Consider the following 13609-nt stretch of genomic DNA (forward strand, 5'->3'; position numbering starts at 1 on the left):
AAATTCACTGATAACATCTGTTTGGGCTGATAATTAAGACACATCCTCCTCTAAAATCCTTTGGTTCCTGTCTAGATTAATACATCTAATTTTGATAATGTCATCTCTTAAATGTCCTACTGATAACATTAACATTATGTCTTCTGTAGTGATGTATTTTTGTATAGTTTATGCCGAGTTATATTGGAAGTTAAGTAACTTGACCTTTAGGCTTTTTAATAACCCCGTCCTTATATGCAACAACTGATCTCTAGATAGGTCTGAGAATTTTTGAATGAATGTTTTAGCAACTGAAGACCACTTTCTTCCATTACAGTTTAAGTTTCTTAATCCTGTCTTTCAGATTACTTGTTGAACGCATCTTTGCTCAGTACATGGTCCCTCACAACTTGGAAACAAACGAACGAATGAAATGTTTGTATTACCTTTATGCAACACTGGATTCAAATGCTGTGAAGTATGTGCTATTTTTTAATGCTAGCAAAATACTTTTTAATACAAATATTGTAAATTGGTTCTAAATTGTTATGAGTAGCCTAAGCTGGTGGGCAAAAGAAGTTTACAAACTATCAGAAAACAGAATGTAGCAATAGTATCTATAATTCAAGTGGGATTTTGGGGGAAAAAAATACCCTAATAGATTGTTTTCTAACAAGGTGTGGTACCTTTTAATCATAAACAGCTAAAAAAGGTAGTGTCAAAGATCTGGAAAGAAGCTTGAGTGCATGTCAGTCCTTTTAGGTCTGAAAAGAGATAGCATAGATACTAGCGTTGACTAGCTCTAGATCTTATCTGACAGCTTTTCAATTAATATACTACACGTTTTAGCAGCCAGGATGATTTAAGAGTGGGAAGGTGTCGTGGTTTCAGCCCAGCCGGTAACAAAGGACCACGCAGCTGCTTGCTCGCTCCTCCCACCTGCCTCCGGTGGGATAGGGAGGAGATGGAGGAGAGAAAAGAAGAAAAACCTGGAACCTCGAGGGTTGAGATAAGGGCAGTTTACTGGGACAACACAAAAAAAGGTTACAACAACAACAACGGTACTAATGAAAGAATACACAAAAAGAGTGATGCACAGTGCAACTGCTCGCCACCCGGAACCCGACGCTCCGCCACTTCCCCCACCGAAAGTCGAAAGTTGAGGGAGCTCCCCCCGGCCCGCTCCCCATTTATATACTGAGCATGATGTCACATGGTATGGAATAGCTCCTTGGCTAGTTCAGGTCAGCTGCCCCGGCTATGTCCCCCCCACCTCCCAGGTTCCTGTAAAAATTAACTCTATCCCAGCTGAACCCAGGACATTATCCACCCCTTATTCTATACCATCTACATCATGCCCAGATCTTACATTTTCCAATCAACCACTACCACTTTCCTTGTCTTTTATATATATATATATATATGGACCCCCCCCCACCCCCCCCCCCAAATAGTATTCCCTTAGTTGATGGGCTATCCCTCCAATGTGTCCATCAATTTTATTTAGTCCATGACTTTGGGGCTCCATCTGTTGTAACAGTTCTTCAGGATAAGAGAGATGGTGTGAGGTGTTAGGTTGTTGTATGCTACCTCTGGAACTTGTGGCCGGTACATTTGGTGCAACCCACACCCTTGGCCTGCAGGTCGAAGAGGTTGATCTTGAGGAAATTGCTGGGCGCCAGTTCAAGTTCTATCACTGTTGCACTTGGCTCGGTTTCAAAGTCCATCCTTCAGTCATTTGGGTAATTCTTACAGTAATACCCTTGATATGGCATATGGACACTATAGATACAATGACATACATTGGCAGGTTATTTAGCAGTTAAATATCATACAGCCTAATTCACTGGCTATTCTCTCCCAAAATCAAATCTCCCTGAGGTACACATCGAACTTTCCCATCCTTCTGCATCACCCACCAGGTGTACCCAGGTCCCTGAGCAAAAACAACCCCTTGGACGGGTTTGTCTCTGCTTGAGGGGGGACCTAACCCAGACTGTCTTTCCTAACATACTCCTCACGCACACTACAGGGACTTTATCCCCTTCTACAGTATGTGGAAGTCTTGGTTGGGCGGGGCCAGCCCGATTGGCAGATCCTCTAGTATTAACTAACCAGGTGGCTTTTGTTAAATGTGTATCCCAATGTTTGAAAGTTCCACCCTCCCCATTGCTCTCAATGTAGTTTTCAGCAGTCCATTGTATCGTTCGATTTTTCCGGAGGCTGGTGTGTGATAAGGGATGTGATATACCCACTCAATGCCATGTTCTTTGGCCCAGGTGTCTATGAGGTTGTTTCGGAAGTGAGTCCCGTTGTCTGACTCGATTCTTTCTGGGGTGCCATGTCACCATAAAACTTTCTCTTCAAGGCCCAGGATAGTGTTCTGGGCGGTGGCGTGGGACACAGGGTATGTTTCCAGCCGTCCAGTGGTTGCTTCCATCATTGTAAGCACATGGCACTTGCCTTGGCGGGTTCGTGGGAGTGTGATATAGTCAATCTGCCAGGCCTCCCACTGTTTATATTTCAGCCATCGCCCTCCATGCGACAGGGGTTTTAGCCGCTTGGCTTGGTTAATTGCAGCACATGTTTCACATTCATGGATAACCTGTGCGATAGTGTCCATGGTCAAGTCCACCCCTCGATCACGAGCCCATCTATATGTTGCATCTCTTCCCTGATGGCCCGAGGTATCATGGGCCCACTGAGCCATAAATAGCTCACCCCTACGTTGCCAGTCCAGGTCCACCTGAGACACTTCAATCTTGGCGGCCTGATCTGCCTGCTGGTTGTTTTGATGTTCTTCAGTGGCCCGACTCTTAGGTACATGAGCATCTACGTGACGTACTTTTACCACTAGCTTCTCTATCCGAACAGTAATATCTTGCCACAGTGCGGCCGCCCAGATGGGTTTACCTCTGCGCTGCCAGTTGCTCTTCTTCCATTGCTGTAGCCACCCCCATAGGGCATTTGCCACCATCCATGAGTCAGTATAGAGATAGAGCACTGGCCACTTCTCTCTTTCAGCAATGTCTAACGCTAGCTGGATGGCTTTCACCTCTGCAAACTGACTCAATTCACCTTCTCCTTCAGCAGTTTCTGCGACTAGTCGTGTAGGACTCCATACAGCAGCCTTCCACCTCCGATGTTTTCCCACAATGCGACAGGACCCATCAGTGAACAGGGCATATTGCCTCTCATTTTCTGGCAGTTTCTTATACAGCGGGGCCTCTTCAGCCCATGTCACCTCCTCCTCTGGCGACATTCCAAAATCTCTGCCTTCTGGCCAGTCCGTGATCACTTCCACAATTCCTGGGCGACTGGGGTTATGCAAGCCCGTTGTGTGATCAGTGCAATCCACTTACTCCACGTGGCATCAGTTGCGTGATGTGTAGAGGAGACTTTCCCTTTGAACATCCAGCCCAGCACTGGCAGTCGGGGTGCTAAGAGGAGCTGTGTTTCAGTACCAACCACTTCTGAGGCAGCTCGAACTCCTTCATATGCTGCCAATATCTCTTTTTCTGTTGGAGTATAGTGAGCCTCGGATCCTCTATATCCCCGACTCCAAAACCCCAGGGGTCGGCCTTGGGTCTCCCCAGGTGCTTTCTGCCAGAGGCTCCAGGTAGGGCCATTCTCCCTAGCTGCAGTATAGAGCACACTTTTAACATCTTGTCCTGCCCGGACTGGCCCAAGAGCTACTGCATGAACAATCTCCTGCTTAATTTGTTCAAAGGCTTATCGTTGCTCAGGCCCCCATTTAAAATCGTTCTTCTTCCAGGTAACTTGGTAGAGAGGACTTACAATTGGACTGTAATTTGGAATGTGCATTCTCCAAAAGCCCACAACACCTAAGAAAGCCCGTGTTTCCTTTTTATTAGTCGGTGGGGACATAGCTGCTATTTTGTTGATCACATCCATAGGGATGTGACGACGCCCGTCTTGCCATTTTACTCCCAAGAACTGGATCTCCTGTGCAGGTCCCTTGACCTTACTTTCTTTTATGGCAAAACCAGCCTTCAAAAGGATTTGGATTATTTTCTTCCCTTTCTCAAAAACTTCTTCTGCTGTGTTGCCCCATACAATTATGTCATCAATGTATTGCAGGTGCTCTGGAGCTTCACCTTTTTCCAGTGCAGCCTGGATCAGTCCATGGCAAATAGTGGGGCTGTGTTTCCACCCCTGGGGCAGTCGATTCCAGGTGTACTGGACGCCCCTCCAAGTGAAAGCAAACTGTGGCCTGCACTCCGCTGCCAAAGGAATGGAGAAAAATGCATTGGCAATGTCAATTGTGGCATACCACTTAGCTGCCTTTGATTCCAGTTCATATTGAAGCTCTGACATATCTGGCACAGCAGCGCTCAGCGGTGGCGTGACTTCATTCAGCCCACGATAATCTACTGTTAGTCTCCATTCCCCATTAGATTTCCGCACGGGCCATATGGGACTATTAAAGGGTGAGTGAGTCTTGCTGATCACTCCTTGGCTCTCCAGTTGGCAAATCAGCTTATGGATGGGGATCAGGGAGTCTCGGTTGGTGCGATATTGCCGCCGGTGCACCGTCGTGGTAGCAATTGGCACCTGTTGTTCTTCAACCTTCAGCAATCCCACAACCGAAGGGTCTTGAGAGAGACCAGGCAGGGTAGACAGCTGTTCAATCTCCTCCGTCTCCAGTGCAGCTATACCAAAGGCCCACCGGTACCCTTTTGGGTCCTTGAAATACCCCCTCCTGAGATAATCTATACCAAGGATGCACGGGGCCTCTGGGCCAGTTGCAGTGGGGTGTTTATGCCACTCATTCCCGGTTAGACTCATTTCAGCTTCCAATACGGTTAGCTCTTGGGATCCCCCTGTCACACCAGAGATACAGATGGGTTCTGCCCCTTTATAACTTGATGGCATTAGGGTGTATTGTGCACCAGTGTCTACTAGAGCCTTATATTCCTGTGGGTCTGACGTGCCAGGCCATCGAATCCACACTGTCCAGTAGACTCGGTTGTCCCTCTCCTCCACCTGGCTGGAGGCAGGGCCCCTCTAATCCTGGTTAGAGTATCCGTTACTCACTTTTCGCACATGTGAATCAGAAGTCCCTTCAAGAGGATCAGAAATGGGATCAGCCCATCTACTGCCTCTGGGGGACTGCTCACGAGAAACTGGAGCAGCAGTTTTCCAAGAAGAATCCTCTTTTCTGGTTGCTTTTTCTCGCAACTCCCGTACCCGTGCATCCAGGACCAAGGTAGGTTTTCCATCCCACTTCCTCATGTCCTCTCCATGGTCACGCAGGTAAAACCACAGGTTAGCCCGTCGTGTGTACTTTCTCTCTCCTCTCTCTTGGGCAGAGGAATGCTGACTCCCAGTAGCTGCGATGCGGGCCTGTACAGGTGGGGAGGAGGACATCTCCACTTTGAATTGCTGGAACTCTCAGGACAATTCCTCTACAGCCAAGACACAGGCCCGTAGGGAGGAAGAGAGAGTTCCTTCGTATTGCCAGAGCTGGACAGCCAATTCATCCACCGTTTGTCCATAGCCTTCTTTCCAGGACATTACTGCCAATGAGTTGGCATAGGTTGGTGGTGCACTTCGTAGAAACTTCCGCCCCATGGGTTGTGTGCGTTGGACTTCATCTGGATCTGTGGGTGACTGCGCATTTTCTGGATCATTATAAATCACCTCCAGCACGGCTAATTCCCGCAGGTACTGGGTACCTCTCTCCATGGTGGTCCACTTGCCTTGGTGACATGTAACTTCATCCTTGAAGGGGTATCTTTCCTTTACACCTAACAGAAGTCGCCTCCAGAGGCTGAGGACTTGTGTTTTTCTCCCAATCGCCTTGTTGATGCCCCCTTCCCTAGACAGAGATCCCAACTGCTTGGCTTCCTTACCCTCTAATTCCACACTACTAGCCCCATTATCCCAGCATCGGAGCAGCCAGGTAACAATGTGCTCACCTGGGTGGCAGCTAAAAATCTTTTCGCATGTCACGCAACTCACTCAGGGATAGAGATCGGGTAATTATTTCAGGTTCTGCCTCTTCCTCCTGTTCTCATGATGACCCTGGTTCATCTTCATCTCTCACTAAGCGAACTGATTTCTTTGTGTGTTTCTTTTTCTGTACAGGGGCGACTGATACTGACACAGGTTGGTTCTCTGGTTTAGCTGCAGTATCTGTCACCAGGGTTGGGGTAGCCACGGTGCCTGTTGTCGGCGTTGGGGTAGCCACGGTGCCTGTTGTCGGCGTTGGGGTAGCCACGGTGCCTGTTGTCGGCGTTGGGGTAGCCACGGTGCCTGTTGTCGGCGTTGGGGTAGCCACGGTGCCTGTTGTCGGCGTTGGGGTAGCCACGGTGCCTGTTGTCGGCGTTGGGGTAGCCACGGTGCCTGTTGTCGGCGTTGGGGTAGCCACGGTGCCTGTTGCCCTGTTTTCCATCTTTTCCCCCTTTTCCCCCTGAGGGTGCTGTGTAATATCAAGCAGTGTTTGGTAGATACTGGCCAGGGCCCAGCACAGTGCAGTGAGTTGTACATCTTTGGAATAGCCACAGCATTTTTCTTTCAAATATTCTACCACTTCATGAGGGTTCTGTAGTTGTTCGGGAGTGAACTTCCAAGCCGCTGGAGGTGAGAAGTTCTCTAGATACCTGCCCATAATCCTCCCACATGCCGTGCCACCCATGAATATCCAGCTTTGGGGCAGATCTCTGGGTGGTACTCTTAAAGAGCCTTTTTGTAGCCCTAAACAAGACCTGAAACATATTCAGGAGGCATAGCACTAAGAGCACACTGGCTTGTGCATCCCAAGGATATTCAAAATTCTCAAAAGCTGTTGTAATTAGTCGGAAGGAGAGAAGGGAGGCAAACAGATGGGGGGAAGTATCCCCCCCTAACTTCCCCATGGATTGGGTGTAATTACCAATAAAATCCGATAGAAGGTGCCCGAAGTATGGAAATGATATCACTGCCTCATACAGATACCAGCTTAACCTCATGACCAGTGATGTAATCATTCCACAAGTCGACATTGCCCAGTACAGCAAAATGATAATCCCAATCACTCTCCCAGAGGTGAGAAACGTAACTACAGGCAATACATAGAACATATAAGAACTTACAAAACGCCACCATGTAAACAAATGAATCAACATTGTGACTAACATCTATTTATCTAATATAAGAAATGTGTATGACAAATTTGTTTCAACACGCTCTGGCCAGATCTGTCGTTATCTCAACCCTTCGTGCCCCATGTTGGGCACCAAAAAGGACTGTCGTGGTTCCAGCCGGTAACAAAGGACCACGCAGCTGCTCGCTCACTCCTCCCACCTGCCTCCGGTGGGATAGGGAGGAGATGGAGGAGAGAAAAGAAGAAAAACCTGGAACCTCGAGGGTTGAGATAAGGGCAGTTTACTGGGACAACACAAAAAAAGGTTACAACAACAACAACGGTACTAATGAAAGAATATACAAAAAGAGTGATGCACAGTGCAACTGCTCGCCACCCGGAACCCGACGCTCCGCCACTTCCCCCACCGAAAGTCGAAAGTTGAGGGAGCTCCCCCCGGCCCGCTCCCCATTTATATACTGAGCATGATGTCACATGGTATGGAATAGCTCCTTGGCTAGTTCAGGTCAGCTGCCCCGGCTATGCCCCCCACACCTCCCAGGTTCCTGTAAAAATTAACTCTATCCCAGCTGAACCCAGGACAGAAGGAATTACTTGTTTGTCTTTCCTCCTTCAAAATGCGTTTTACTTTTGCTACGTGCCTTCTCCAGCTTAAAATGGGTACATGCGCATGAATTTGACTAATAACAGTTTTGCTGCCGTAATGTTCACAGTTTGATTGAATTTAGTTAGTTTTACTTTGTTTTTCATTTAGTAGTACTCAGTCACTTGAAAATCAAATACAGTGGTTTTTTTCTCGTGAGGGAGACTAGAAAAGGCTTTGTATATGAAAGAATAGCTTAAAAACACCAAAGCCTTCAAACACTACAGAAACTGATGTTTGAATCCTCTGCATTTCTTGTATTACTTGCCTAAAGATATTACAACTGTAACAAACTAAAATTAAGAATAGTATATTAAAAATAAAAAGTTACTGTTCTAGTAATTCTTAGTATAGGCTAAACAAAAATACAGAATGGATTCTTTTCAGTACTTGTTATTTCAGGCAACAAGTAACTTCTGAATTCTACAGTTTCATATGCAGCAGTATTCATTTTAAAGACATAGTATGTTCAGTTAGTTATATAGAACTGACTTTACTTGTGGATTCTGGAAGTTTTTTAAATGAAGCTGTGACTTTTTTTATTTATATGGCTTATTTTTCCTAGAAAGTGTGCTAATTTTCAATTTTGTTGAATATCTCTAATGTGTCTCTTACAAGTCTAATCATGTCCACTTTTCACAATTTATTCATCTAGTAGCTGCTTTCTCTGTGCAAGAAAAACATTGTTTTGATGATAAAAATCTTAAACATCTGCTTTAGCCTGCTTCTTGGAATGTTTTTAGAAGAGTGATTTCAGGCTTGTACAAATGAGTTCTTTATGGGCCAGACATCAGTTACTTCCTACTTCTTTTAAAGGCAGTGTAGTTAAGAATCTCAAATGAAACTTGTTGCATAATCTCACTTCGTTCCAGTCTAATATGAGCAATTAAATTTTCCATATCATGCCATTAGGAAACATTTAGCCTTTGCTCATACAGCAATGAAAGTTCAGGTGATAAGCACATTTCTGAGTCTGAAGTTGAACTTAAAGGCTCTTATTGGACAGCTGTGTTAATTTTTTATTATTTATTTATTTATTTTATTTATTTACTATACAAGTCTTATGAGGAGCGGCTGAGGGAACTGGGGTGGTTTAGCCTGGAGAAAAGGAGGCTGAGGGGAGACCTGATCGCTCTCTACAACTACCTGAAAGGAGGGTGTAGCAAGGTGGGTGCTGGTTTCTTCTCCCAAGTAACAAGCGATAGGATGAGAGGAAACAGCCTCAGGTTGCGCCAGGGGAGGTTTAGATTGGATATTAGGAAAAATTTCTTCACCAAAAGGGCTGTCAAGCATTGGAACAGGCTGCCCAGGGAAGTGGTTGAGTCACCGTCCCTGGAGGTATTTAAAAGAGGTGGAGATGTGGTGCTTAGGGACATGGTTTAGTGGTAGACTTGGCAGTGCTAGTTTACAGTTGGACTCGATGATCTTAAAAGTCTTTTCCAACCTAAATGATTCTGTGATTTATTGAATAGACAATTTTGACAAATCTTAACTTTTTTTTTTTAGAGCATTGAATGAAATGTGGAAATGTCAAAATCTGCTACGACATCAAGTAAAGGATTTAGTTGACCTAATAAAACAACCCAAAGTGAGTTCAATTTATCTTTATCTTACAGTGAATATGCAGTTTTACTTAATATGCTATTTTTTAATTCCATTTATTTTACTATCTCAAGCTTATTTTTAATGACAGAAAATATTGTGAAAGTTAACTGATATTCTATTAGACTACTCTTGTAGTAGGAAATGTGTAGACATTTTGTTAATAAAATTGAAGAGGAAGGTGTGTTACAGAAATTTTTAAAAGTTTTTGCCAGTCATTTGATACTAAAATATTTGCTCACAGTGTTTGAGTTACATCTTGCCAGGATTGTTCTGGCTCTTGAAAGAGGGGAAAAAACAGCATATTATTCTTGACTGCCAAATTGAGTAATTAAGAAAAAGTACCTATATACCCTAACTTCTTATCTTATGTCTATGATCAGTAACACTGAAGAAATCAGAATATTTTTATCCCAAAAGGTTACTTGTTTCTCTTCTCTCTTGGAAACTTCTTAAATGTTGTATTGGAGGTACCAGACTACAGTTGAATTCTTTGTTTATGAATTTGCTCAGAAGGAAAAAATAAACATTTATTGAGCATTTAGGATATTCTCATAAAGTAAAATTTAGATTTGTTTTAGTTATATGTATGTGCATACTCATGTTTGAGGGGGAAAAAGTCAGAAGATTAAATTCTGGTTATAATTTGACTTTATAATGTAAATATGACTTTATAATTTTGACTTTAATTCCAAAAGTCTAACCTGGTGCTTCTTTTATAGAAATAATATATAGTAGAAATTTTTGCCATGCTCACACTTATACAAGGGGGTGTGTGTGATTTTTATTTTCTATATGTGTATATACTCATACCACAGTAAACTTAATGAAATTCTATGACTGAATTATCCATTTGCTGGAATTACCTGAACCAGGAAGAGTGGGTAACTGTGTGGTTGGATTATCTAATATCTGCTATGAAATGCTACTGTCTTGCAGAGAGAGAAAGACTTATCCAATTAAAATGCATCTCTTATTGTTTCAGTCCTGACTGCAGTGAAATTTGTAATTTTTACGTAGTGCATTTAGAATTTAGTACAACATTATAGAATGTTTGAAGTGCAGTAATTACTAGTACAACAGTACTTCATTGTGTTTCGGTCGCTGTATTGAAATATTTTTCATGTACTGTTTTATATTCTTTGGTGTAGTTTAAATACGCATTTAAAACTTGAGTGAGTTTCTTGATATTTTCTGCACTTCAGTTGAAAGTGAAATTTCAACTTTTCCTTTTGTTTTCGGGGAGATACAACGAAAGTTCTTTTTCAATTGTAAAATATCAAATATGATATGGAATTAAATGTGTAGGTTTTGACAAATGCCAGCCTAAGCATTGCATTCAAAACAGTGTATGCTGTTGACATGTTTGCATTTGTCCACGTGGCTTTCATCCTATCTTTTGCTATTAAGTGCTAATCCTCTACACTTCAATGTTCTTTTGAGTAACAGGACTACATAGGAGAATTTAGCATTCTTGTGATAGTCTGAGATGCTGTCACAGGCAACAAAATGGTTTTGAGTCAGGGGATTTTACTTAATTTGGTTTATTGTCAATTAACATAGACTTCTAATTATTTATTCTGGTATTGAGAAATAAAAGCAAACAAATAAAAACTTAGAGAAACAGCCTTCGGCTCCCCTTCGGACGCCTCTCTTCCCTGCTTCGTGGTCTCCGGGCCCCTCAACGTGCGCTATGCTTGGTCCCTTCGGCAAGGCAATGGCAGCACAGGAGATGGGGTTAAGGGCACAGTGGTTCATTTCCTTTTGCTGCTCCTCATTTCTTACCTGCTGTTCTGGCGTGGGTTCCTCCACCAGCCACAGTCGCTTTAGAGTCATACTTTCTCTAGCGTCTCCTCTCTTAAATATGTTTTCTCAGAAGCACCACTGGCTCCTTTGACTGGTTGAAGTCTGGGTGGGTGGTGGGTTGGTCTGTCAGTTGCAGAGCTGGCTGGAAGCGACTTTGGCCGGCACAGGGCAGTCCCTGACCTCCTCCTGCACAGGTCACCCCAACAGCCCTTTGCTACCCCAAACCCTGCCTGTTATGCCCAGTGCAGATGCTTAGCTATTTTTACCAAAACTTTTTTTTCTGTGATGCTCCTTGTGTGGTTTGTTTGGGGTTTTCCCCCCCAAATTGGTAATTAATTAATATAATTAAATCATTGTGTTTAAGATGAGTGTATTTTCATAATCATAAACTGAAGGGGCATACAGTCCAAGGCAGTAATAATCTTGAGACAAATATCCATTAGCCATTCAGAGCTGTAGAAACTTTGTTTTCTTTCAGGAAACAAAACTGAAGTGAGCTAGTAATGTTTTAGAATATGACTTGGTGTTACCACATATGCTTTTTCACTTCAGTCTAATTTCTCCACTTAATCATTATAGCTTAATTGTTGGTTTGTTCTCCTGTAGATATTGTCCCTGTGGCAAGTGTAGGCATTGTGAGAGCTCCTGGAGATGAAGAGGGATAGGACAAGAAGCAGTGTACAGCAGTTGCCACAGGGAAACTTTGATTAGGTAGTAAGGAAAAAAAAAATGCAGTAAGGGTGATCAAATATGGGAACAGGTAGCCCAGAGAGGTTGTGAAATCTTCATCCTTGTAAATATTTAAAATGCAACTAGATGAGGCCTGGAGCAAAACCTGGTCTAAGTTGGCCCTGCTTTTTGAGTAGGTGGTTCAACCAGGTGACCTACAGTTGTCGCTTCCAACCTACATTATTCTGTGATTATAAATCTTTGAACTTCCCAGTCCACTGTTTTTGTCATCTTAGAAAACTTTTTTGCCATTTAGTGAAAACCCTTCAGGCATTCTCCTTTTTCCTCTTGAGGCTCTCCCCAGTGTAAGCACTATTGAGGAGACTGAAAATGTGTTAAGAGTCTGAGACAGAACATACATTGAACTTGCCTTTAAGATGAGTTACTTTTCTGAAGAGCAAAAGCATAAATCACAGCTCCTCTTGTTTTCTCCTACAGCAATGGTATACAGTTAAATAAAATACATAAACTTGCCTGTTTACATGCAGAAAAATGGGTGAATGCTGGTTTGTCTGTATTGGAGTATAAGCTTCATGAGCTGCAGATACTTCCATATCATGAATGCAAAATAATGTACATGAAGTGCCACAGTAGATCTTCTAAAAAGAAATGTTTCTTGATCTTCTTCAATCTGTCATTATTCAGTGGAGTTATACTACTAGAAGTTAATACTTCTGACTCAGGTTATTTCTTGTTTAGCTGAATGATTAGTAGTTTGCTCAACTTAAGGTCTGTTTTAATGGGAGCTTTAGCCAGTACTTGAACACTTAGCCAGTATTAGAAGACCAAACCAGTCAGAACCAAAGAAACCCCACAGTACAGTTTTGGTATTTTTCTTCTGAGTTGCAAGAGGTGTGAATATGGAGATTCTGTATCTGTTGACATCTGTATGGCCTCAAGTTGTGGCAAGGGAGATTTAGGTTAGATATTAGGAAAAATTTCTTTACTGAGAGGGTTGTCAGACATTGGAATAGGCTGCCCAGGGAAGTGGTTGAGTCACCATCCCTGGAGGTATTCAGAAAGCGCGTAGAGGGGGTACTCCAGAACATGGTTTAGTGGGCATGGATGATGGTTGGACTCGATGATCTTGAAGGTCTTTTCCAACCTAAATGATTCTATGATTCTATGATCATTATTTAAATCCTGTAAACCAGATTTGATTTCTGGTTTGGTTTTTTGTTTTTCATTTCTTGTCTGAACATACCTGTTCAGCTGTGACAGCCAAAAGCCCCCAAAAGCACTGCATTCTTCTGACACTAAAAAGTGACGGAAAGTTCTGCAGAAATACTTAATGGCTAGAATTATGTGCCAAGTGTCCATGTTACAAGATAGAGAGGACATTCACTAAAAACATTGCTTGTCTTAATCTCATGCTATATTTTTCTTGATCCTTCTGCGGTTGCCACTATTCTCAAACGTTGCCAGATTTTCCACAAGTTTGCTAATTAATTTCCTTTTTTTTTTTTTTCTTTATGACAAAAAAACTGTGCAAATATGTTAGAACTCAAAATCCTATTTTCTTTCATAGTACCTAGTCAACTGCAGAACAGAAATTTACTCTGAAAAGTTGAAGGGTACTCCTTCTGGAAATTGACACTTCCACGTGTTAGCCAAGGTTGTTGTAATAAATTGTAATTTTGTTATCTCCAAAGCTGATATGGCTTGTTTGAACCTTAGTTGAGATCTATACACAGATTTCATTAATAAAATGCAAAGAAATTAGATGTACCTGAACAAGAATT

General features: G+C 42.9%; 1 protein-coding gene across 4 annotated transcripts in view; it reads left to right on the forward strand.

The window, feature by feature from the left end:
• The window catches only part of PDS5B (PDS5 cohesin associated factor B), a 124295-nt gene that overhangs the window by 59142 nt on the left and 51544 nt on the right, over positions 1-13609 (forward strand). For all 4 annotated transcript variants that reach the window (XM_052812212.1, XM_052812213.1, XM_052812214.1 and 1 more), the window contains 2 exons: positions 344-457; positions 9237-9318. In XM_052812212.1, the coding sequence (XP_052668172.1) occupies positions 344-457; positions 9237-9318 (196 nt within the window). The remainder of the gene's footprint in view (positions 1-343; positions 458-9236; positions 9319-13609) is intronic.

Source organism: Harpia harpyja, chromosome 17, assembly GCF_026419915.1.
Source record: "Harpia harpyja isolate bHarHar1 chromosome 17, bHarHar1 primary haplotype, whole genome shotgun sequence".
NCBI lineage: Eukaryota > Metazoa > Chordata > Aves > Accipitriformes > Accipitridae > Harpia > Harpia harpyja.